The 27,329-nt window shown below is 39.1% G+C and overlaps 1 protein-coding gene across 3 annotated transcripts in view; it reads right to left on the bottom strand.

Annotated features, from left to right (window-relative positions):
• DLG2 (discs, large homolog 2 (Drosophila)) overlaps positions 1 to 27,329 on the bottom strand; it is a 1,891,340-nt gene that overhangs the window by 1,360,840 nt on the left and 503,171 nt on the right. For all 3 annotated transcript variants that reach the window (XM_006895272.1, XM_006895270.1, XM_006895271.1), the window contains exon 2: positions 15,768 to 15,929. In XM_006895272.1, coding sequence (XP_006895334.1) covers positions 15,768 to 15,929 — 162 coding nt within the window. The remainder of the gene's footprint in view (positions 1 to 15,767; positions 15,930 to 27,329) is intronic.

Below are 27,329 nucleotides of genomic sequence, written 5' to 3'. Positions count from 1 at the left end.
TTGATTTGGAAGTTTTGTGATGTCGGGTTTCTGTACTTTTCTACTAACATGGAAAATAAAAGTCTATAAGTTTAACTAAGTCAGCTGTATTAGCAACCACAATAGATACTGGAAAATAGAAATAAGAGTTGTGTTGAGTGCCTTCAATTCAGAACCTACTCATAGTTTCTCTCCAGATTTTCAGAGGTTATAAATCCCACAGGGTGAAATTTCCCATCTCTCTTTTGTGGAGCAATTTGTGAATTTGAACCACCTTTCTCTGAGGCGGTAGTGCAGCTCTATACCTCTAAGCCACTGCCACCAGGCTGTTGTTAGGTTCTGTTGAATATGACTAATAGTGACCCTATGCACAACAGATCTGAATCTTGTCCTATCCCGTGCTATCCTCACAAAATCTCAAATATACTTAAACCCATTGCTGCAATCACTGTGTCAATCTATCTTGATGAAGGCCTTCGTCTCTTTTGTTGACCCTCCACCCTTCCAAGCATGATATCTTTTTCCAAGAAATAACTTCTCCTTACAACTATCCAAAGTATCTGAGATGAAGCTTTGCCACCCTTGCCTCCAAGGAGCACTCTGGCTACACCTTCTCTAAGACATATCTGTTTTGACAGTGTGTGGTATATTCAGTACTTTCCTTCAACATCACAATTCAACTGCATCAATTCTTCTTTCATCCCTATTCATTGTCTAGATCTCAGATGCATAGCAAGTAATTAAAAAGATCATGCCCTGATTTGCACCTTAGTCTTCAAACTGACATAATTTCGTCTCAGTACTTTGGAGAGGTGTTTCACAGTGGACTTACAAGGGTGTTGATTATGGATTAAAAAAGACAAAATCATTATATTTCAATCTTTTCTCCACCTAGTAGTAGTAGTAGTTTATAGTTGTCGGTATGTGCCGAGTAGGTGACAACTCATAGCAACCCTATGAAAATAGCTCTGATTCCTGCCTATCCTGAGCCAGTATCACCATCTCTGACACACACTTTCCCCTATTGCCACAGTCACTGTGTCAGTCTATTTCATTCAGGGTCTTCCTTTCCTGTGCTGACCCTTTCTACCCTTCTAAGTATGATGTCCTTCTCCAAGGACTGGTGCCTCCTGGCAACATGCCCAAAGTATATAGTCCTTGGTAGTTCAATACTCTTCTCCAGCACCACAGCTCAAATCCACCAATGTTTTCTGTCATACTTGGTCATTGTCCAGCTCTCAGTTGAGAAGATCATGGCCGGGATCAAGAACACCTTGTGACACTGTAGAAGTTAATAAGCGTCACTATCTTCTGTTTCTGAAAAAAGTTAATAGTATAACTTTTCTATGCCTAAATTTTTGTGGATTTTTGGTTTGTTAGAGACTTTCTGCTTATTGACCTAGGTCATAATAAGAAATACATTTAAGATCATAAACCAGGGCAGACTCATGCAAACCCACACAAAACTGAAACAAGTTTAGACTTGGAATATGTTCTTTTATTTTTTCCCTTGTTCACTTGCGTTTTATTCTGGAATCTAGTCAAATTAACTACCCCTCTTCAAATGGGCACATTTCTCTTTGAAAACTGTGGACTTGATGATTGCTACTGTTTCCTTCAGTTTTTTACTTTCATAAATTTCCTTTATTGGTAAAGCACTGTACAATCATGAAAAACAAACCCATTTCCATCCTATAGTGACCCCATAGGGAAGATTAGAACTGCTGTTGTGATTAGACATGAGGGAGTGGTGTCACAACCCTTGAGAACTGGCTTCCCTGGTCATTGCATTAGCTCTCTTTGTGGGACATAGTCTCCAACTACCTTAACAGCAGAAACATGGTCTTACAAATAATCGACAGCTGTGGGACCAATACAAGAGAGAATGCTTTCCACACTGTGGAAAGATTGTACTGAGACAGTGGTGGAGAGACTGTAAAACGATTGTGGCACTGCTATGAAGAAACTGTGGCAAAGTATAACCAGAAGAACCCTGGAGATAAAGCTACAGTTAAAATTTTGCTTGTTGGGTGATAGAATAAAAAGCTAATATGTAACTGCTCTGAGATAAAGTTTGTTGGATGATTGAGAAAACCAGAAGTTTATTTGTGCTCCTGAACTGAACCTGGACTTTCACTTATTGTCTGAGAAGCTATTTGAACTAATTGAGAAATTGTGCTTTGCTTTTAATCTGGTTTGGGATTGCTGCACTAAATTTGGACTAGCATTGAATGATACCCTTTGCCTCATTTCCTCTACCTAATGTATTTCCCTAATAAACTCCATAGCTGTAAGTAAAGAGTGTGAATCAATTTGAAATAAAAATTGTACCTACCATTGGTAGAAATAGGGGGAGGAGCACGCAGGGTGGTATGTCTGACCATGTAGTTATTGTGTCATACTATAAATGTTGGGGACAGTTCCTCTTTACGAAGAAGCAGGTAGAAGTCAGTCTTGGCCACCCTCATGTTGCATCTGTTCCTTATAGAGAGGGGTTGACTTAAACTACATATATAAGTAAATAAACAACAATTATAAGAGTACCCTTTATTATGGCTCTGTGAACTTCATGAACATTATCTCCAAGTCTTACATAAAGCCTTGACTATTGTGAGATGAGATGTTGTTAGTTTTGAGAAAAAACGTGTGTATTTAAGTCATTACGTTTCAAGCCTTTCTCTACCAAGTAGTCATAGTAGTTTATAGTTGTTATGTGCCATAGAGTTGACAATGACTCATAGTGACCCTATGAACAATACCTCTGAGCCTTGTCCTATTTTGAGCCAGTCTCACCATCTCTGACACACTTGAACCATTTCCACAGCACTGTGTTAGTCAATCTCATCCAGAGTCTTCCTCTCCTGCCCTGACCCTCTCTATCCTTCCAAACATGCTGTCCTTGAAGGATTAGTGCCTTCTTACAACATGCAGAGTTCTCTATGAGTTAACTCATGAGTATTTGCAGTTATAAATAATCATTCATTCACTGTCATTGAGTTGATGCCAACTCATAGTGACACCTGACCAGGTTCCTAAGGCTTTACATCTTACACTAAGGACTAGACTACAAGAGCTCCTTTGTTAATCATCAATAATCTATTTAAGATTATTATAATTATTGTTTGTAATGTTTATTGTGCATACACAACAATTAAATATTTATTTGAGAAAAGTTATTATTAGAATTATATTGTTACAGTTATGTGCTGGGTTGTTAAAACCGGCTCACAGCTGACCCTTCAGTGGGTTTACAGAGACTGTAAATGGCACAGGGGAAGACTGCCCATCTTTCTCACTCAGAGCAGCTAGTAGGTTCCAACTACCTATCTTTGGATTGGCAGCACGACTCCTTACCCACTAGCTACCCGAGCTCCCCTATTATAATATGTTGTTGTTGTTATTGTGTGTCACTGAGTCAGTAACAACTTATGGCTGATCCTCCAGCAGGATTTCAGAGGCAGTAAAACACATGGGAGGAGGTTGCCCATCTATATTATAATAAGCTGTTGTTGTCTTCTGCTGATGAGTTGGAACTGACTCATAAGTGATCTCCCAGTGTATTTTCAGATGCATCAAATGGCATGGAAGGAGATTGCCCGTCCTACTCCCACATAGCAGCTGGTAGATTCGAACCATGTGCCTTTGGAATTGCAGTGCCACCAGAACTAGGTTAAAACAGATGTTAATGTCATCCTATGAGTTTGTCTTTCCAAAGCTTGATAAAAAATCACACTAGTAAGCAGATAGCTGTGGTCTCAGTTTTAGAATACATTTCTAGATTGTGCTGTAGAAAGTTCTATACTTTCTCACCAGTTTTTCTTCCTGTTCATACTTTCCTGAATATCCAGGAATATTTGATGTGTCCCCCTTAGTGCTCTTTCCAATTAATAATAACAGAAGCAGGACGTATTTCATTTCTAGAGAATTCTGATCAGACACTTTCTTGCCTGAGTTTCATTTACTTCTAACAAGGTCATATTTTAAGCAACCATTTCCTCTCACCAAGGTCTAGGCCTAGAAGAAAATGCATTATTCACAAGTATGCAAATCTCAGTTTCTTTTCCAAGACCAGAAACTTTCAGTCTCAAGAGCTCAGCTACTTCCACCATCTAGTGGTGGAAGACAGAAATGAACAAATTTTGTGGTTTTGAAATAGAAATTCTGATATAGAATCAGCTTAGTCTCTTAGTGATTTTACTGAGTGCTATGACTATATAGGAAATAATAAATCCAGTTTTTCTCCATGACTACAGGGAGAATTTATTTCACGTGGTAATATACAAATAAAACAAGCCAACAAAAAAGTCTCACTGCTGATGAGTGGAATCCAAATCTTAGCAAACAGAATCTGAGGCTATACAATAATATGTATGTGTGAAGATAGACCAGTATCTAGAAATAAAGGTATAGGCATAGTTATAAATATGGATATAGTTAGATAAATGTGTATTTGTGTGTGAGAGAGTGAGAGAAAGAGAGTGAGAGAGAGAGAAACAGAGAAACAGACAGACAGAGAGAGGCTGTGTTTGGAGTTCTCTGACCTGGAGACTTCTTCCCCACTTTTCTGTAGGAGGACATCAAGTGAAGTACATACAAATTTCACTAACCTTCTCCCCCTCCCTGGGGGCTTGTGCCTACCTCTGCTTTTTATGGCCCTCTGAACTATTTGCCTATGGAAGCCCTCCTGTCATTTAGGACCACATCCTACAAGTTACTGTCACTATGCTGTCCCTTAAATAGTTTGCTGCACAATTTATAGTTATACATTTTCTAAATATATAATTTTTTTCCTAAACTATCGATATATTTGTTATATAGGGTGCTCTACTAGTCTAGTGGCTAATGCAACTCAAAGGCGGGTGATGTGAGTCCACCAGTTGCTCTTTGGAGAAAGAACAATCTAATCTCCTCCTGTGAGACTATACTGCTGCTTAAAGCCTGATGGAGTGTCAGCTACTTGTTGGTTCTGACTTGATGGTACATAAGAACAACAATATATCATTGTGACTCCTGAAAAACTCTCCACTGGGTTTCTTTCCTAAACCATAATCGTAAAGGAGCAGATGGACTTTTTTCCCTCCCATGGTAGATTTGAATCGCTAGGCCATACCCCTGATGTTCCTTAGGCATGTTTGTTGTTGCTGTTTGTGTTGTTGAGTTGGAACTGACCTGTACCTGACCCTCCTGTGGATTTTCAGAGGCAGTAAGTCGCATGAGAGGAGGTTGTCTATCCTTCTACTGGGTAGCTGATGGATTTCAACTGTTCTCTTTGGAATTTCAGCGTAGCTTTTTACCACTAGACCACCAGAATTCCCTTCTAAGAAGCTATACATTCTTTTATGTAAAAGATATTAGTATATAACTCAGTTAATAGAACAGATACATTAAAAAAGAAAATGTTGTTGTTTAGTGCCATCCAGTCAACTCCTACTTAACAACCCTATAGAGAACAAACTGAAACCTTGCTAAACCTTTGCCATCCTTGTAATTGCTTCTGTGCATAATCTCACTGTTGCAGTCATTATGTTAACCCTTTCACTGAGGGTTAAACCCTTGGTGAATTACATGTTGTGAAAAGTCCTTGGGAAATGACATGTTGGCATTCTCAGCAGGTCTTTTTTTCCTTCAAAGGGCCACAGAGCTGTTTCCTGAGTTCCATTCTTAGCCGTCTTTTCCTTTTTCATAGATAATCCTGTGTATATTCACAGCTTCCACTACTCCTTTCCTGCCAAATCTCCCCTTCTAGATCAGATCTCTCTATAGTCCAAGACTTCCGGTGGATTACTTCTACCTGGGTGCAACACACTCCATTATTGACATTGAAAAAATATTTTTTCCACCTTGAAGTCTGCTGGTCTCCTGACATTAATTATTAATTTCATTTCATGATTTATCTTTTGTATAGCTGGTCAAATAAAAAAATATTGTATGAATTTGCCTTTATTTCTACCTATCATACTGTTTTCTGAAGTTGTTTACTCCTTTTGCATGGTAAAACTCCTTAGCCCTTAAAGCCCACTGTTGCCAGATTTCAAGTTTGTCCACATCCATGAGTTTTAAAATAGCCTTAAGAGAGTTGCAAATTAAAACAGCTATGAGATATCATTTCACCCCAGTCAAAATAGCAAAATTTAACAGAACAGCAAGCAACAAATGCTGGTGAGGTTGTGGAGAAACTGGAACCCTGATTCACTGTTGGTGGGAGTGTAAAATGGTGCAACCCCTGTGGAAAGCAGTATGGCACTTTCTCAAAAAGTTGCAAATAGAGATATCATTTGACGCAGCAATTCCACTACTGGGAATATACCCTGAAGAGACCATAGCTGACATCCAAGCAGATATATGCACACCCATGTTTATTGCAGCTTTGTTCACAATAGCAAGGAGTTGGAAACAACCTAAGTGCCCATCAACAAATGAATGGCTAGAGAAGCTGTGGTATATTCGCACAATGGAATACTATGCTGCATTAAAAAAACAAGGAACTCATGCAATATTATTCAAAATGGTTGACTCTGGAGAACATTATGCTGAGTGAAATATCCAGTCACAAAAGGACAAATATTACATGATGCCACTGTTGTAGAATGGGACTGTCCTTGGGGTTGGGGAGAGACTGAGTAAGATGGGTTCAATAATGTATACTGCACTGAAACAGAGGAGGGAGAAAACTGTTTAAAAGAGATATATAACTAGGTATTTCTGTCATCACAGGAGACTAGAGCGAGGGTTACATGGTGGAGGGGACCTGGGGGAGGGTTTGTAAAACAATGAAAGAATCTTTTCTTTTACTTTTCCATAATTTTTGGACTCATGTACTTATAACTTGTTAGTCAAATTTGTGTCTTCTAGGTTGCAACACCCCCATGATACATCTTCAAGGATATGAACATGTACGGCCAAGCACAATCAATAAGAGTGCATCTAAATTCCAAAATCAATCTCCGTAATAGTCTATGTGTTTCCTGCCAAAGGGGCCCTTTAGAGTAGTGAGAGAAGATCTTCACCCTGAAACCCACAGCGTCCCTTTTCAGCAGGAAGTAGCTAAGAGAATACGCCATCCCCTCTTCCTTATGACTCAGGGTGAAGACTCTCTCAGGGAGGAGTGATAGGGAATGGCAAAGGATACACTGACAAAGGAGATTAATCAGAACTGGCTTTGACAAGCACTGTGGCATTTGGACAAGAACAAACTGGGAGGAGGGTAGAGAGAATAGTGCAACAATGAATGAATGGAAACCCAAAATCTCTGTAAATGTTTATGAAAATTAATAAAATATAATTATAGAAAAAAATAAAATAGCCTACAAAAGGCAATTTTTAACCAATTAGAGCCTGTCTACTGTACTCAACACTTTCTAGCAGTCAATTTTGATTACAACCTCTCCTATCAAAGCAGGACATAATAGATTTCAATAGTTGATTTTCGTGGAGTAGAATGCCAGGAATTTCTTTTAAGATGCCTCTGGATTGATTCCAACTCTCAATTGAGCAAGCACACATGTTAACCATTTTTGTCACCTAAGTACTCTTTTTATCAATCCCAAACCTGCTGTGAGTCTATTCTGACTAACAAGCAGTAACCTTTCACTAAATTTCCTGGGTTTTTATTTCAGAAGAGACTTATCTTTATCCTACGGAATTGCTGGTGGATTAGAACCACCAGAGTTAGAGATGCGTAGATAAGACAAAATTTCATCACTAAGGGCCCTAAAGGTATGTTGTTAGGTGAGTCTACTCCTTGGAAAGGTGGAGGGTGAGAGGTGAGAAAGACGCTCAGCTAGATGGATTGAGACAGTGACTGGGCAATGGGCTTTAGTGTGTTGGTGATTATAAGGATAGCGCAGGATAGAACAGAGTTCAGATCTGTTGTTCACAGGGTTGCTCAACTCAGTGGCACCTAACACAAACAAAGCTGTTCCGTGTTTGAAATACTCTGATTCAGAGACTCCCCATCTTTCTGCAGGAGGACATCATGTAAAATGAAAACCAATTTCCCTTCCTTATTCCCTCTCTCTAGGGGACGGTGGGGGGGGGGGTATTCGTACCCTCTTTCTCTTCTCATGGTTCTCTGAGTGATTTGCCTGTGGAGCTCCTGTTGCTTGGAGCCATACCCTGTAAGCACCTCTCCTTGCGCTGCTCCAGTAAACAGCTAGCTGTTCAACATTACTGTGTGATCATTTCTCTTCTCAATCAGCCTCAAATCCCCTTGAATGTGCTTTATTTTTTCTTCTACCTTCTACATTTAATAGGTTCCAAAGATGCTATCTCATCTTAAATAAGCTTCTATATTTACCTCTACCCCCTATTGCCTCTGCTTTATGCCATCTTACCTAATAATGCCCTTGGTTCTGATATCAACTTTTATGAGTGGTGATCGAATTTGCAAATGGGGCTATGTCTCGTCACATTTAAATTTATAGTCATTCCTCAGTACCTATAAGATGAAGGTCAATCTCTAAGGCTTCCATCAACAATTCCCCTTGTGGTTCTTCCTTTTTTGTCCTTAAATTCCATCCCACATCCATCTAGCAGCTCTTCAGCAGAATGATGGGCAATCTCTTCCCATGTGATTTACATCCTCAGAAACCCAGTGGAGGGAGGGTCGGCTATGGTTCTGTTCCAAAGGTAATGAGAGAAAGAGAATCCTACTCAAACCTAATCAAAGGCTCTTGATGAGTCCATTTTGATTGATATTGTTGTTGGTGTATGTATGCCACCCAGTAAGAACTGACTCAAAGCTGACCCTCCGGCTGATTTGAAGAGGCTGTGACTCACATGGCAGGAGACTGCCCATCTTTCTCCCAAGGAGCGGCTAGTGGACCCAAACCATGTGTCTTTGAATAGGCAGGAAACCTATTAGGCCACTGAGAGCTACCCCATATGCTACAGAGGAATGCCCCATAGGCTTCTCTTGACTGTAACATTAATGGAAACAAATTGCCAGGATTTTCTTCCATGGTACCACTACCAAATGTCAAGTATACTTCTCTACCAACTGCTATGCCCAGAGCTCTATCCCACGTGTTTACACTACTACTAGAGTGCTAGTGTCTAGGGAGCTCTGGTGGCTTAGTGGCAAGAAGGTGCACTGAAATCCCAATGGAACATGGTTCAAGGCCATCAGCTGCTTCTCTGGAGAAAGATGGGGCAATCTCCTCCCATAAAATTAACTGCCTTGGAAAACCCACTGGATGGTCAGCAAATAGGTTGAATTTGACTCAGTGGTACACAACAAACAACAACTAGAGTTTAGAGAAATATTTTATTCTCCCCTTATCCCATTAGTAATCTCCTACTTCTTTCAAAACCTAGTATTTATAAATGGGCTCAGTTAAAATATTTCTTTTGAACATGCCTATTTCCAGCTTTCTTATTCCAAAACCAAGTCAATTTCTAGTTCTTAAAAGGAATTATCTAATTATTCCTATTTTCTTTATTGTATCTAATATATTGTGTATCTCCAAACTTGTACATCTATTTCCTGAAGTCAATATGCAAATGTGCACTTCTATATCTTCAGGCAATTATAGAAAGCTCAGGATACAGCAGGACATTATGAAACAAAAAGGATTAATGAAGAAATGAATTCTACTTGAAGGAGATACTTTCATCTTAAATTTATGATTATACCCTAGAGATGCTAGGCAATTTTTTCCAGGTTAGTTGGTCAAAAGATGCTGGGACAGGTTTGAAATTTCAAATATAAATTTGTTTGACTTCAAAGTCCATGATGTTTCACAACCAACACTCTACTGCCTGACTGGAAGGAATAAAAACTTGACTTGTAATAGTTTCTGTGCAAATAAAGAGGAAGGTGAAAACAACCAGAGTTTTGCAAATAAAGAAGAAAAAGACTAAAATGAAGAAAGAAAGTAAAAACTGGTTCCGTACTTTATAGTTCAAAATATTGGGAAAATATTAATGTATACTACTATTAATAATAATGCAACAATAATGACAGGATAATTACTGCTTTTGTACATTTCTGATGTGCCATGCTCGAAGCTACCAACTCCATATAAACAACTTCACACTTAATCTCAATAAAGCGTATGAGCAACAATGGAATCATTTGCTTTTCATTTACAATACAAAAACCAAGACAGAGAGAAAGTCAGTAATTTGGCAAGCTTTTGCCATTTGTAAATGAAGAACTTGAAATTTGACTCTGCTAGACTAATTCTAGGGCAAGAATAAACCTTTATGCTCCATTTCTATTCTGATCATATTAGCCAAAATCTGGGTGTCTACTATTTCCAAAGTCAGTCTAGCATAATGCTTGAGTGGTAAGAAGTTGCACTGTAATCTCAAAGGCAGGTGCTTTGAATCCACCACTTGCTTCATGGGAGAAAGATGGACAAGCTCCTCCCCTGCAATTTACTGCCTCTAAAACCCCACTGGACCATCAGCTATGGGCCCATTCTGACTAAACAGCACACAACAATAATAATTATATCAAAGCCAGCAATTGATGAGTGCTTATTATGTGCCAGACACCTCCTATACCTTTAACATGAAAGGGTCAGGATTTTAATGCAGGTATGTACAAAGGCGCTCTGGTGGTCCAACCAGAAACCAAGTCATTCGGATCTACAAGCTGCTCTGCAGGAGAAAGATGGTCAGTCTCCTCCCATGTGATTTAAAGTCTCTGAAAACTTGCTGAAGTATAAGCTACGTTGGTTCTAACTGGACAGCAATGAGAAAGTGAGAAAAAAAGAGAGAGAGGGAGAGGGGAGGGGGAGGGAGAGGGAGAAGAAGAGGGAGGGGGGAGAGAGAGAGAGGGAGGGAGGGGAAGAAAGAGAGAAACAGACACAGAGAGAGACACCAGTTTTTATTTTTTTCCACCGTCCTTCACTTCCTTTTTTTAACAAAATACTCTGAATATGCCACTGGGCTAGATAGTTGGGAGTCTCAGGATAGTTAAGCCTGAGGAATTTGAATTTCTGTAGCAGAGTATGAATAAATAACAAATAATTATAATTTAGGTTCTGTAGTGAAGTACACAGTATTAAAAATCATGTGGTATTGCCCTTTGTTTCTCCATTACTTATTATGATGCACATTGTAGGTGATTAATTCAAATGTATTTCACTGGCCTAAACCTGAATAAAAATGTTTATGCTTTATTATAGGCCCATTTCTTTTGTGGAAGATTCCAGGCGGCATTTGAAGAGAAAGCATCCCCATCTTGAGGCAAGGAAAACAAATTCCTTTGAACTTGCCGCTAAATTGCATTTCCCCTTCCAATCTCATACTTCACACTGGCCAAGGCTCTCTAATGAAAACAGCCTAAGCAAAACAATCTATCACCCAGGCAGCTCTAGTGCTCCAAAGGCCAATGAATCTTAGGACTGAGGCTTCAAGGGATACAGGATTGTGGAAGAAGTGGCTATCAAACCTGCAACAGTGAGATTACTCAACTAATCATTCCACGCCTGCTCTACGTGACATTTAAACTGTACTCCGGAAATCTCATTCTATTTAGGCATGCTGTATGCAAGTTACAAATGAGTACCAGAGAGCCACATTCTCTGTTTTGTGTATGATACAGGGGACATTATCTGCTTTTGGGTTTTGCTTATTCACTCTTCTTCCGTTTTTATACCTGACCCACAAGGGAAAAAGGTTAAAATCATGACCGTAGTATTCTAGAGTCAGTAACTTTTTGCATTGCCCTGATGTCAATGGGCATCCTTTGTGAGAATGCAATGCATTACAGCCTGACACGTTTTTCCAAATACTTGAACTCTGATAATACAACAACACTCAGTGATTTGATTAGAGAACTCTGGTAGCTCAGTGCCTAAGGAGATGTGTTGCCAGCCCAATTGCAAGCGGTTTGAATCCATCAGCTGCTGCCCATCGTGAGAAAGAGGGGCAATCTCCTTTCCATGCAGTTTACAGGCTTTGAAAGCTTCTAAAGAGTCAATTATGCATCAGTTCTGAAATGGAGGCAATGAACAACAGCAGAAATGACTTGATTAGGACTTATATTCCACTATTATAAAAAAATACATGAGTTTAAATCTGATAGACGATGCTCTTACCAGCTTATAAAATCTTTGTTTTCAAATATGTTCAATATTGAAGTCAGTATATTCAAGTCAGTACCCTGAAATCTACCATGATTGTGGGAATTTACACAATTTGCAGACTACACTACAGGAGCTGTTCCCCTCATTCCCTAAGTTAAAAATGTACAAATTAGATCTAAAGCTGCTGCTGATAGGAAAGGTACAGAAAGCATATCTGACTTAGCATAAACAACCCTCTAGAAAGAAAGCCATGAGGGAAAGTACTGCTCCCAAAATAAGTACCTCATGACCTGAGTTAGAAGTCTTGACAAACCCAGCTTTCTCTCTGTATTATCACTGTGTGGTAGGGATCATTGGTGACCTAATAGGTAAGGAAATGTGCTCTGAACCCAAATGTAGGTTGTTCAATCTACTAGCTCCTTCATGGGATAAAGATGGGCAATATCATCCTGGGTGATTTACCGCCAGAGGGTCAGCTATGAACCAGTTCTGACTTGACAACAGAAGTTTCTGGTTTTGAGTTTTTTAATTGGGGTATATCTTTGAACAGATAATTCCCCAAATGGGAAGGAAACCTAGTCCAGCCTTGACATTTTCTATTACAAGCCTATTAGTTGTATAGAGTTGTTGTAAAATTGATTTTAGAAGTGCCTCAATTAAAGCAAACCACTAGTACAAAGACACAAAAACTACTAACAGCATTTAGAAGAGTAGATTAAGAAGTGTGTTAAAAGGAAGATAAGGAAAGAAGATGAAAGTGTGCCTGATTCAGGCTCTGGTCTTCTCAATCACTTACTATGTATTTGAGTGCTGGACAATGAATAAGTATGCCAGAAAAACTGATACCTTTGAGTTGGAGAGTTGGTTATCTCATGGACTGACTATTTCATAGACTGCCAAAACCCTCCAAAGTATGTCTTGGAAAAAGTACAGACAAAGTATTCCTTAGATGCAAGAATGGTCAAATTTCATCTCACATATTCTGGGGACGCTGCTAGGAGAGACTATTCATTGGATATTATGAAGGATATCATGCTTGGAAAGACGGAGGGTCAGAGGAAGAAAGGAATGCAATTAATGAGATGGACTGACAGAGTAACTGTAGCAATGGACTCAAACGTGTCAGAGACGATGAAGATAAGATTGTACAGGATAAGACAGGGTTAAAATCTCGTGTTCATAGAGTTGCAATGAGTTGTACTCAATTCAGTGGCACCTAACAATAATAATGCCTGAGCTATCTGGAATGCAAGGAAAAAAATGTAGGGGGATAGGAAAGATATCTTTATATTCTGAGATTTGATCTTTAGAAAAAAGATACTTTTCTCCCAACTGCAAAAGAAATTTTCCAAATGAAGCATTAAGTAGCATTTAAAAAAAAAAAAAAAGATGATGTAATCACCCAAACAGTAGACATGCGATGACTGTATTATTGTGCATGAGCTGGACACCCAAAATGGTATCTTACTGTATTTTTATTACTTTGTTAATTTTTGTTTCTATACCAAAGTTATCTAGCTTTGATATTCCCTCAGTCTGAAGTCTTTTTGGAACTGTACTTTTTGGAACTTTATTAAGGAGAAAAAGATGGAAAAAGAAAATGAACATTTGAAAGGAAGAAAAGGAAATTAGGCCCCATAAAGGTTCTAACAGGATCCCTTCAATGAGTTAGAAAGAATAAAACTTTAAATACTTGCGATTTAACCTAGCATCTCAGAGCTTCCCTATCTCAAGCTAGGAATCCACCTAAGGATGAGTATTTATTTGCAAAGATGAAAGGATCTTTCAAGGAGAGATGAATGCATATTATGCATATGATCTTAGTGAAGAACCACTGATTTCTATACTTAGGCATGACCTTAGAGATAACTTTTTTTCAGCATCCTGCTGAAGAAGGAATCTTGTCCACAATACTTATTGGTAGATTATTAAGGCCTGGGGGGTTTCTAAGAATGGAAGTATCCTATTTCCCAAATTAGTCTACATCTTTTTGGAGATAGCTGTCAATATCAGCAGCTGTGGTCTCATAATAATTGTAAATAAGTATGCCTGCTAATTATGCACAGTGGCCCTGCTTCTGCCCTTTGAATGACACCAATATCATGGTTTTCACAGGATCCCCTGAAGGTATAACAACACTTCTGGTTTTAATCATTCTTTTTGCTTCTATATTCAACATAGTCTTCATTAGTCACATAACCCTTCGGGGGAAAATTCCGAAAGAACATTACAGTGAATCCTAAAGGTATATTGGCAAAGTTTTCCTTTCTCATTCATTGCCATCAAGTTGGGACTGATTCATAGCAGAGTGTCCGCAGGTTTTTCAGAGGCTGTAAATCGTCCAGAAGGAGATTGCCCATCTTTCTTCCATGGAACAGCTTGTGGATTTAAACTGCTTGCCTTTTAGTTGGCAGTATAACTCCTAATCTACTTATGGCCCCCAGAGCTCCCTTTACATAGTTTAGGGGCTGGGATTTGGCATTTAGAGCAATAACTTATTGATTGGTGATAACTATGGCTAACTATTTTATTTGGTGATACATTTGAAGCCAAGATTTTGAAATATAAAATTTCTTGAATTATACTTCGTATAATTTAACCATTCTTGTGTATTTTGGCAGATGTATCATCCCAGAATGCATCAAGGTCTTTTTAAAAAATTTTAATGTAGGATTTCCATATGGAAGTGCTAGTGCAATGAATGTTCTAATAAAATATAAAACCCAATAAGCAGTAATTAGTTTTTTATTTGCTAGTTTGGCTTTTGTGAACTATTTTTTTCTTATCTTCTATTAGATCATTTTTAAAAAAAGAAAAACAAATACCATATTGACTGTAGTTCCATGTTTTTCTTTTTTTTTTAACATTGATCAGTATTTATAGAGAGATCTATCAACCATGGTGAGTCACACTGCTAACCCCATGCCCCTGCCTCTGATGGTTCAATCCACCAGCTGCTCTATGAAAGAAAGATGGGCTATCTCCTCCCATGTGATTTATAGCCTCCCGTGCACCCCAGAAAGATAGCTATGAATTGGTTTCAACTAGATGACAATGAGTGAATTTTGATTCAACCTTTATATTTATTCAATTCCATAGCAACAACAAAAAGAAGAAAATGGCAAATCATGAGCTATCAAGTAATACAGAAAGTTCTTACTCTTGTTTTATTTAATTCTCCCTTTTTGTCAAAATAAATTTGACCTAGAAATTGCTTAAAATGATAGGAGAAAGGTAGAAAGTGTTGAGAAAAGCATGACACCAATTACGAAGAAATCTAGTAAACCATTTCCCCTAGGATAAAATAATAGCATTGATGTGCCAATTTGCATATTTTCCTTTCCAGTTTGGATGATAAGGAAACCACTAGGCATTAACTTATTATATTTACTTTCTTTGCTTTATCTAGAGCCATAAATAAAGATGAAAAAAACCCTTGATGTACTTTGGGTTTTTTTAAAAAATACGTGGTTAGCTCATTTTCCCTTTCAATTGGTCACACTTAGCTATTTCTTTAGTCCATTCTCAGAAACTCAATGGATTTTCCAGACATTCGAACAATTGCAATAAAATGATCCTACCTCAGTAATGTCAGACTAACCTCTAAACCACACAAAGACCCTCTGGCAATCAGGGGACCCTGTGGTGTTTAGAAAGGACCTCATTTAATCAGGTCAGCAAACATATCCTTTAGCAATGAAGACCAACCGCTGTCGCCGGCTATAAAACCTGAAAAGCAATCCAACTGACCTTCAGAGGAGAAATGTGAGATTGCAAGACGTATCCATGGACATTTTCTATCTGAGAAAGGTTCTTTTCTGATACATGCACCAGTTCAGGCCCTCTTACTTCATGGGTCAGTCGAGGTAAGGAATGATCATGTGCCGTGTCCTCATCTTGATAGCGATACTTCTAGGAAGAAGAGAAAAGAAAAAAAAGAAAGAAAGGGGGGAAAGCATTAGTGCTGAGATTCATACTGTCATTTCATTGACACGGCACAGTTTGAAAATATTGTTCATTTCACTGAGCAGGCATTGTTGAAGACTTTTTATAGAGACACACCATAGATATGTATATATGTAATCAGTCACAACCCCCCCAAAAAGAAAACTGATCCCATCATCATTATCAACCATCTGTGACTTGCTGCTACTTGGCATTTTTACTCTCTATTTATGAGCCATTAAAGGATGATAACGAATAAGACAGCCTATTCAGTTAAGTAGGTAAAAAGGTAATCCTCCAAATGATCAGAGTAGCTAATTATGTACTGAATTTAGGTATAATGTAAGAAGTGGATAAAAAAAACGCTGAACAAGAAAATAAAATACTACCATCCATACACCATTTATGACATAATTCTGTGGGAGGATTTATGAAAAGTTTTAAGTCCCTGTGGAAATGAAAGCCAATTTTTGCCACCTGTGTTATGGAGATGTATTGCATTGGGCAAATGCTCAGGGACCTCTCCAAAATGCTGAAGAGCAATGATGTCAGTTTGAAGACTAAAGATGTGTCAGATTCCATCATCTGCTATGTATGTGAGAGCTTGATGATGAATCAAGATGTCATAAAGAAGAATTAATACCTTTGAGTTTTGGTGCTGAAGAAGAGTACTAAAGATCCCATAGATTGTCCAAAAACCAAAGAGATATGTCATGGGAAGAATGCTGCTTGGAGGCAAAAATAGCAAAGATTTGTCTTTCATACTTGGGCATGCAGATAGGTGTGATTATTTTTTGGAAAGGGATATCATGCTTGGAAAGATGAAGGGCTAACAAAGGAGAGGAAACCCCCCCAACAAGATGAATTGACATGGAGTTGTCAGCAATGGGCTTTTGTATGTCAGAAATGGTCAGGATGGCACAGAAAAGGGCAGCGATCAGGTTGGTGTTCATAGGGCCACTATGAGTCATACTCAATCTCATGACACCAAACAACAACATATTACTTGTATTATCCTCAAAGGGAAAATAATTCCTTTCGACACTTCACCATCAAGGAGGAGGGACATTGATTTGGATTAGTTAGATTTTAGAACAGATGACAATTTCTAGCAGTGGAGTTTTTAAAGAACTTCAAAAGTCAAGACAAAGTCTGTACTTAGAGGAGAAGTAACAGTTCCTCTTCTCTTTAATATATATATTTCCCCCTCCATGCCTGCAATATTAAAAGTAGCTCTGGTCGAATCATCCTTAGTGACGTTCGATGATGACTAACCAAAAGCCACATTCCTCTGTTGGTTTGAGTCTACCAGAGGAGCCTTGGGGTTAAGACGGGTCCTCACTCTCCTAGTGTGTAATTTCAGTCTCGAAAACCCAACGGAATGTCAGTTATGAGTTGGTTCCGGCTCAATGATGATAATGAGCTTTGTAGCATTAGGAATATTTTCTGGCAAAGGTCATCTTTTTAGTCTTCCAAATAAATTTGAGAGAGCTGACAGAAAGAGAGAATGACCAGGGAAAAAAGTACTGTGAGTCAGCATGGTGATTGGCATGAGGCCAATCTCCATCTCCAGTTTTGCCCTGGATTCTCTATCTCTCTGCTTCTAAACCATTAGAGCCCCATTGTTTCAAGGCTATTCGCATATTGGGAAAGAAAAAAGGCAGCATTCTCTCTATATTTCATCCTCAGCCAGACTAAGAACGTTTTCATTTTCCTTGCTTTGTTTTTGTCCTCTGCGCACAGACCAGGAATATTAGGGACAGTATATACTGTCAGAATATCATTTTGTATTTAACTGTGATCTCAGACTTCTTCACTATATTCTAATATTGTTATCACCAACAATTATCATTTCAGATTGCTAATATGTATTTTCTTTCAAAACCATACTGATGCTTTTTCCTCAATTTTGAGATAAAAATAATATTTTATGCACATCAAGTCTCAGTCTGACTTATAATCTGATGGTAATAAGAAATCACCACCCAGACCAGGTAATTCACTCTGCTTCCTGCTTTCACTTGGTTACTGATTATGACTAATTATATTTTCCAGGGGCATTCTATAATATCACAAACTTAATCTCATTCTCAAAAAAATCACAGCAACATCATAGCTATAGTTTACAAGGCACTCTCCTTTATTTCTTTATATATTAATTGGTTTTGCCTATAATATTCCATTTTGTTCTGAGAATACAAATATTCAGAGACGTTAAGGGACTTATCCACGGTCACTGAACTACTAAACATCAGAATTCAGAACTCTTCCAGATGCTTTGAATCCAAGTCCTTTTTTTCTGTTACATCACCAGCCCTTCTTTCACCCTATCAAGAGATGAAGCCCAAGTCTGATAACTGAATTCACAACTTAGTAAAAGAACGTATTAAGTATACAGAGCAAAATATGGCTAGAACATTTCTGTGACCTGCAAGGGCCTGACTTCTGTCTTTCTAGTCCTGTAAATACTTTGAGAAGGTAATCTACCTAGGAAGCAAAAGGGCAAGTTTAATATTTATTCTTGGACATTTATGTGGTCATTGTGAGTGGAATGAAATCATGTATCTGCCCATTTTCATTTATTTAGCTTCAGACCATTCCCCTCCACACTGATTCCCGCTCTTCATTCTCATGGATGTGCTTCCTTTGACTTAATTACCCAAACCATGACAGTTGGAATCAGTCCAAATCTGCCCTTTCATTTACATCCTTTAATTTCAGTTTTATAAATCACTTACTCTTCCTCATATTCTGAAAAATTCTTTAATCCCTAGATACTTTTTAATCTTCTCTTTCCTGTTCATTCCCGCTCCTAAGTCACGTCACTATTGAGTTGAGATTCTGATTATCAGCTGAGGCACTACAGCAGTCTTTGAGCAGTTAACCTGCCTCTAAGTCTTCCCTCTTCATTGCACACCAGGGAGGTTTCTAAAAAAGCAAGATGACAGTTATCCTTAAAACTGTCCAGTACCTCTCCAGAGCTCAAGTGTCTCTACCTTCACCACAAGCCAACACCTAACACGGTCATATGAGCTGAACCCCAGTCCTCCTGAACTCTCTTTTTCCACATCACTCTCCCCTCAGAGGTTATATTTCAGGAACATAAACTGCTATCTTTCCCATGTACGTGGTTCTCCCCTGGAGGTGTTTACATGGACTATTCTGGTGCTTGGAATGCATCTCCTGCCTTACTCACTCACTGCCATCCAGTCAGTTCTAATCACACAGGGGAAGGTTGCCCACCTCTCTCCATAGCACCATTGGAAGATTTAAACTACCAGAGAGGCTGGCCTTTGGGTTAGCGGCACAACTCACTGATTATTTCATCAGAGCTCCCTTTTCCTCTCTAGTCCCCCACTTTCAGTCACTCCTATTTGTCCTGCATAGTGTATACTTTCAAAAGCTTTGTTTGAAATAGACTTACAAGCCTGGATTCAATTACTCTCTCAGCACTCCAATATGCATAGCTCTATCTTTGCACTCACATTGCTCTATAATTTCTGACTTATGAACTGAGTTGCTTGAAGGCAAAGACTGTCTTATTTATCTTGAAGGGCACATCTAACACAATGTCGGACACTCAAAAGATGTCAATAAGTAATTATGGAGTGAATAGAAACAGATCATTATTTTAAGATTTCACTTTTTTAAAATTTAACATGTGTTTAACTAGTCTCATGTCATTTGTGATAGTCTTGGAACACTTTTTATAGCGTTGGAAACCTGCCTAGGAATCACTAGGAGTCAAAATTGATTCAACAGTACTAGATTTGATTTGCTTGGTTATTTTTACAGAGCCTTAAATGAGTCTGAAAATGTACTCTTCATATTCCACTAATATTTATTTGGAAAATATCTCCTCGGCATTACTTTAACTTACACTGATCCTTCAGCTTTTGACTAGCCATTAACTCCTTTAGGAAGTGAAACCAAAGTGCAATTCTGAATGTTCCATAGTTCTCTATTTTTCCCAGGTCATAAATCATTATGCTATAAGTTAGCTGACTGAGCATTTGACTGTTTGCTGTTGTTTTAATGATTTTGTGAGACGATACTGGTCTTGCTCCTCCCACCTCTACTCCCTTAGCTAATTTCCTGGCACATATGCTCAATATGTTGTTGTTGTTATGTGGCGTTGAGTCGCTTGCGACCCATAGCGACCCTATGTAAAAGAGCCCTAAACTCCGCTCTGTCCTGTTCCAATCGCACTGTCTCTGACACTCCCATCCCAATTATCCCAGTCACTGAATCAATCCACCTCATAGAGGGCCTTCCTCTCCTGCGCCGTCCCTCCACCCTCCCAAGCATGATATCCCTCTCCAGGGGCTGGTCCCTCCTCACCACATGTCCAAAGTATGTTAGATGAAGCCTCAGAATCTTTGCCTCCAAGGAGCCACCCGGTTTAACCCTTTCCAGGACAAATCTGTTTGTTTTCCTAGCAGTCCATGGTATTCTCAATACTCTTCTCCAGCACCACAGCTCAAAGGCATAAATTCTCCTTCTACCCTCCCTGGTCATTGTCCAACTCTCTGATGCATAACAAGTGATTGCGAAGACCATAGCCTGTATCAGACGCACCTTAGTCTCCAGAGAGACACCATTGCTCTTCAGCACTTTGGAGAGGTCCCTAAAAGCAGACTTTCCCATGGCAATGTGCCTTTTAATTTCCTGGCTGCTGGTGCCAAGACTGTTGACTACTTTATAAATGACACTGGAATAAATGGATGGAATGGAGATAAATTTAAGTTACAAAGCTATTTTGACTATTGTATACAGCTTCTTTTATTTAAAACATTAGGAACATAAGTTAGAAATGGAGAGAAATCCCCACATCATTTGCTTGGCATAATCTAAGGACATCAGATTCTTAAGAATGATATTTCTCTCTCTTTAATGTTAACTTTGGTAATAAATGCTAAGAATGTAAACTGAATAAAACCACCTTGGGCCCTGGGGAGATGATAAATTAAAGCATAAGTTAACATGCACAGCTAAGTTACCATACAATGTTAAAATGCAGGGCAGGAGCTATTATAGCCCAGTAGTAAAGAGCAGCACTATCAACCCAAAGTCCCACAGTTCGTATCCAGCAGCGACTCCATGGGAGAAAGATGGGTAATTTCCTCTCATGTGATTTACTGCCTTTGTAAAGCTGCTGGAGGGTCAGTTATATGTTAGTTCTGACTTGATGGTACATAACAACCACAGAACAAGTTACTGTACAATGTAAAAATGCAGAGAGGGATAAAATGAGTTCTGAAGGAGCAGAAATGGATCAGTACTGGCTCTGATGAGGCTTATCAGTTTGAAACATCATGCAAAGTGATATATATAGAGAGAAGCAAAGGGTGTTAAGCATAGCTTCAAGGAGTGGTTAAAATAAGACTAATGGAACAACGAGATTTTCATGTGGATGGTAGGAGACGTGAGTGTTGTTCTACCAATCTTGGAAGTGCTGTTTGCTCGGTGAAGGCTTTAGGTGATTGGCATCTTCTCACGTGGATGTCCATGTGAGTTACACCAGCATTCTCCCACCTAACAACTCAAAGTGAGACACAGCTTATGGTGCAAATAACACTCTTAGTTGCTCTCACAAGATGAGCCTTCATGAAGATAGTCTGTACCTGGATCTATATTCTTGCCCCTGTCTTTTGGAATTTCCCTCATTCCCTTAAAGAATTTCTCCTGGAAACATCCCTCCGTAAGTTATGGCATAACAATTTCTATCTTAGGTGTGACTCGAAGGAATCAGACACAAGTTTAGATGGCTCTTGGGAAGTGAGGTAGAGAGGCAGATCTGTGCCCACTATGAACAACAGGGAGCCATCCAAGGGCTAAAAACAATATTCTGACTACACATGATCAGACAGTTCCTTTTCCTTTCTCCTTGTTTGGCCTCATCTTTAGGATGCTGTTCTACTGACCCAAAGCTCATACATCTCTGTAGGTTTGAATCCACCAGAGGAAGATGGACAATCTCCTCTAGTGTGATTAACAATCTCAGAAATCCCCTGAAAGCCCAGTTAGGACTTTGTTCCAACTTGATAGCAATGTTCTACAGTATTTTTTTTCTCTTCTTTGTTAAAAGTTCTGTTTGTGATGAAGCAAGAGATGAAAAACTAAAATAAAAGCTCATTGCTGTTGCATTCCCAGAGGCATCCTGTTCAAATCCACCAGTTGCTCTGCAGGACAAGGATAGGCAATCTCCTCCTGTGCCATTAACTGGGTTGGTTCCAACTCCACAGTACACAACAACAACAACAACAACAAACAACAACAGTGACTCCACAGGATAAAGCAGAGATGTCCTGAAGGGTTTCCAAGGCTGCACTCTTTAAAGAAGCAGACCACCACACCTTTCTTCCATGGAGCTGCTGATAGGTTCAAACTACTGATTTATTTTTTTGTTTTGTTTTGTTAGTAGATGAGTGAATTCACTTCCAGTACGTTCAGCTGATGCCTATGCAGGTTAGAACCATTCTGAGTTGTCCAGGATTCGAGCACAGAAGCCTGTGTATACATGTCTAGAGGTGGACTTTCTCCTCTGCTGTCTGGAAGATGCTCCTGAACTGCCACAGTGCCTGATAAATGACAGAGGGATTGCAAAATTGTAATAAATAAAAATTTAGGTATATCTCTGCTGCTGTGTAAAAGGTACACTACTTCCCCCTTGCAGCAGAAGTTGGTACTGTGCAGATAAGACAGAGAGAGAGAGAGAGAGAGAGAGAACTAAAAGCTAGGGAGAGCCAGAACATTAATAGAATGTGTGTTTCTGAACGTTAAGATAATACTTTAAGAGTTAGGTACATTATCCATGATCCAGACCCTTCTCTAAAAGCATTATGGAAATCGTCCTAGCTAAGCCTTATAAGTAATATAATGAAGCCAATAAAACATTAAGGCACCAATTATAAACAATTCTTTACACAAAGCCTGGCATTTAGAAAATGCCCCAAACTCTGCTTGTTCCACTGCTTCTGTTAACAACATTGACAAATTGCTTTCTCTGGGTCAAGTCTTATCTTTCCCACTATAATCTAAGCTCTTTCAGGGCAAGAACCCTGACTTCTGTCTTTGTTTCCCACAGAGAGGTCAAACCAGAATGTCACATAGAGTATATCCAATTGGCTGGAGTTGATTGATTGCAAGGAACCACTGGGAAAGAGTTTAAAAATGTGTTTTGATAGAAAAGAAGCTTGTATTTTAGGAGAAGTGCAAAAGCAATGAGAAAAAGAAATAGCAGACTTGTAAAATGGAGGGCGATCTCTGAGAAATAATGAATGCAGTACAGAAAATAAAGGAAGAGATAGTGAAGAAAACAGTCTTAAAACATGGATTTAGAAATGGCAGTTTTGTGCTTCACCTCCTTTGCTGCTCTTTTGTTCTGTGTAATCATCCTTAGACTTCTGGGCAGCTTTAATCAGAACTGGGTGAACTGTAACTCCCACATTTCAGTATTTCAAGTCAAGCCCTGCTAGTTACCACCTTATCTTTTGGAAAACAAATTATTTAAGCAGGTTGATATTTATCTGTAAGAATTTCCCTTACTAGAAATTTATGCATTATATAGTTAATTGTAGTTTAATCACCACACACACACAAACACTCACAATCTTTCTAGCTTTTTCCTTAATGTGTTAGCTTATTTGTAGCCTGAGACTGATTCATTCATTCCTCTTTGGGGTCATTCTATTTCTATACTAACAGCATTCTCTCTCCAACTCATACCACCATAACTGGGGAAAAATATGGATGAAAGAAAGGAGAATAAAAAAAGAATGTTTAATGGAACTATCACAACACAATTTTTTGTTTTTCTATTTGACCTTCTCTGAAATTTTGGCTCTTTCATTCCACATCCCCGTGTACTTTTCCTGAGCAATTGGTTGCATGTGGTTGTAAATCACAGAGAGGGGTGTTAGGAGGAAAATGGGGTTAGCAAGAAGAAGCAATGGCAGTGGAGTAAGAAGAAGCAGCCCATCTCTATCTTCTCTCTTCACTTTCTTTGGGAGATCTCTTGGCTTTTCCTCCTAGGGCACACGCTTCCTCTTTCCATCCACACCCTGCCTTACAGGCTTCAAGGGCAGCTGGTGCTCATTTTTTCATAAAGCTCATCACATTTTACATTTATTCTGTGATTTATTACTTAATGTTTTCCTCCCCAGAGTACCTCAACCTCTTTAAGATCTGCCACCATGTCTGTAGGGCTCACTGCTGACCTCTAGAGCCTGACACATGATAGCTTCTAAATAAATATTTAAAATAAATAATGAGTATTGTTGCTGTGTCTCCTCAAGGGAGGACCAACTTACAGCAGGTCTTCAGATGCAGTCAATTGCATTAGAAAAGATTGACCGTATTTTCTCTGCAGAACAGCTGATGACTTTGAACCAAGAACTTTGGGTTGCCAAGGTAGACCCTTAACAGTAGGCCATGAGAGCTCCTTTTTATTAATTAGAAGATTTACTTTTTCTTATATTTGCTGGATAAATAATAGTCTGTAGCAAATTCTATCTTTAAAACCAGAAATCTAATGAAAGATCTAGCTCACATACAGATCTTTCCCAGGTAACCCAAAAAATGCATTGACATTGCTGTGGAGTAGATTATCATTTATAACAGTCATATATGGCCTAGGGGTAGGAAGCTGTGCTGCAGTTCAGGATGCAGTTCAAATCCACCAGCTGCTCTAAAGGAGAAGGACAAGCAGTCGCCTCCCATGTGATTAACTGCCTCTGAAAATCTGCTGGAGGGTCAGCTAAGAATCAGTTCCAACTCAATGGTACACAACAACAACAACAACATACCGTTTCCAGTACTATAAATCTAGGAAAGTATATCACCACATCTTTCATCCATGAAGTGTCTGGAGTGCTTGAACTACCAATTGTTTGGTTAGTAGTCCAACATTCAGCCTACTATGCCACATAGAGAGCTCTGATTGGTCTAGAGGTAAGAAGCTGAGCTGCGATCCCTAAGGCAAGCAGTTCGAAGCCACCAGATGCTCCATGGGAGAAGGATGGGCAATCTCCTTCAATGAGACTAACTGCCCCTGAAAACCAGCTGGAGGGTCAGCTATGGGTCAGTTTCAATTGGATGGTACTCAACAACAACCACAGCAGCATGTGCTACCATGGCTTCTTTTCTTAAATAACCAAACCAAACCTACTATTGTAATGTGGTCTCCAATGCAGATCACTTTTCATCACCTTCTGAGGTTGTAAATATTTACAAGAGAAGGGAATACTATCCATCTTTCTCTTAGAGAATGACTGGCAGACTGGAATTACTGAACCATTTTGGTTAACCTCTCTGGACACTAGTGTTTTTCAGCTTCACTTCCCTAAAGAAACCTCCTGGCTTTTTCCAACTAAACCAAAAACTCACTCACTGATTTTGAGATTTTGAGCAGGTTCTGACTCATAGAGAGCCTCCCCTCTCCCCAATCAGGTTTCTGTGACTATAAGTACAGGAGGAGACTACCTCTACCTTATCTTTCTCCAAAGGAGCAGTTGGTAAATTTGAACTGCTGACTCTAGGATTAGCTTTCCAAGACAATTATGCACATGCTACTAGGGATTCATTCCCAAAAGTCACCCTTTTAAATGATAAGTTGAGAGAGAGAAAAAAAAAAAAAGAAGGAGGAAGAGGAGGAGGGAGGGATAGAGAGACAGGGAGACAGAGGGAGGGAAGGAGGGAGGGAAAGAGGGGGGAGAAAGAGAGAGAGGAAGAAGAAGGAGGAGGAGAAGGGAGAGATCAAGAGAGACAGAGGGAGAGGGTGAGGGGGGGAAGAGAGAGAGAGACAGAGAGAGAGAGAGAGAAGGAGGGGAAGAGAGAGACATGCTTTCTCACCAGTATAGCTGGCCCAAAGCACACTTAAAAGAGAAATTTCTCAGAGTTTGGAGCAGGATGTAACAGAGTTGATACAAGAGATGAAAAGCTCTCCAGGTGCTCCATTTGAATTTTTTAAAACAAAATGCACAAATGAAAGGAAATACTTAGCCGCTCTTTGCCACAGAGAACAGGACAAGCCAGGATGTTAATTAAATTACAAATCAGCTGTCTGCTTGCAGCTGACAGAGCTTTGTGTGCTTCCAAGCAACGTCAGATATTTAAAACCCTCTGTAATTACCTACAATGGAGGAGCTGCCATGAAGGACGATTTCATGAATATTTAATGAGATCTTAAGATCCTTTCTAAAGAACTGATTATTTAAATAAGCAATCATGAGAGACCTTGCTCAGTGCTGCCCTCCCTCTGTTCAGTGGAGATGTTGGAAATATCAGACAATGCAAGCTTTCTCCCCTAAAATCAGAGGCTAGGACCAAGACCCAGAAAAGTTCAGACCCACCTGGAAGAGAAAAATCATGTAGTTAAAGATTTCCCCAGCTATCTGAAGGAACCTTGGTAGCCGTGTGCATTATGTGTTGAGCTGCTAGTGTACAAGTCAATGGTTTGAATCTCCATGGGAGAAAGACGACCACTCTTTCCCCATAAAGATTTCCAGCCTCAGAAACTCCATAGGGAGTGACCATAAGTCAGAACCAACTAGATGGCAATAATTTTCTTTTTCTTCTTTTAAGTTTAGCTATCTAAGCAAGTCAGAATGGGAGGCAGACTTAAAATCTGGAAAAATCAAGGTTAAAGAGATAATAAAGTGAAATTATATGAAGTGTGACAGTGAGGCTGTTTTGTTACAAGGCACACAGTGCTTTCAAAATCCTTATCTCAAATAATTCTCTCAAGAATTGGATAGAAAAGGTATGTCACTACTCTGTTTTCCAAATGGGAAAAAACCTGGAAAGTATGGTGTTGAATAAAAATAAAGCTGGGTTTCAACTTCATATAGTTCAGTCTCTGCGTTTGGTTGCTAAGTCTTGGGTTTGAACCTGGTTATGTCATTTGCTAACTAGGAGACATTTGTCAGGATGCTGGATATCTCTGACCTTCAGTGAAGTCAAATTATAATATGTACTACATACACCTTGAAGTACAGTATTGTGAGTGACAGAATAATATCCATACACATACAAGGAAGGCAAGTGAATACCACTATCATTCAAATATATGCACCAACAACCAGAGCCAAGGAAGAGGATATAGAAGACTTTTACTAACTTTTACAGTCAGAGATCAATCAAACATGCAAACAAGATGCATTGATAATAATGTGTGACTGGAATGCAAAAGTTAGGAAGAGAGAAGAAGATTCAGTAGTTGGAAAACATGGACTTGGTGACAGAAATGGAGGTGGAGAGAGAATGCTTGAATTTTGCACAATCAATGACTTATTCATAGCAAATATGTTTTTTAAGAGATATAAACACAGGTTATATACCTGGATTTCACCTGATGGTATGTATAGG

Source organism: Elephantulus edwardii, unplaced genomic scaffold (assembly GCF_000299155.1).
Source record: "Elephantulus edwardii isolate Elephantulus edwardi_28Jun2011 unplaced genomic scaffold, EleEdw1.0 scaffold00163, whole genome shotgun sequence".
NCBI classification, from domain to species: Eukaryota; Metazoa; Chordata; class Mammalia; order Macroscelidea; family Macroscelididae; genus Elephantulus; species Elephantulus edwardii.
This window is presented reverse-complemented; position numbering and strand designations above follow the sequence as displayed.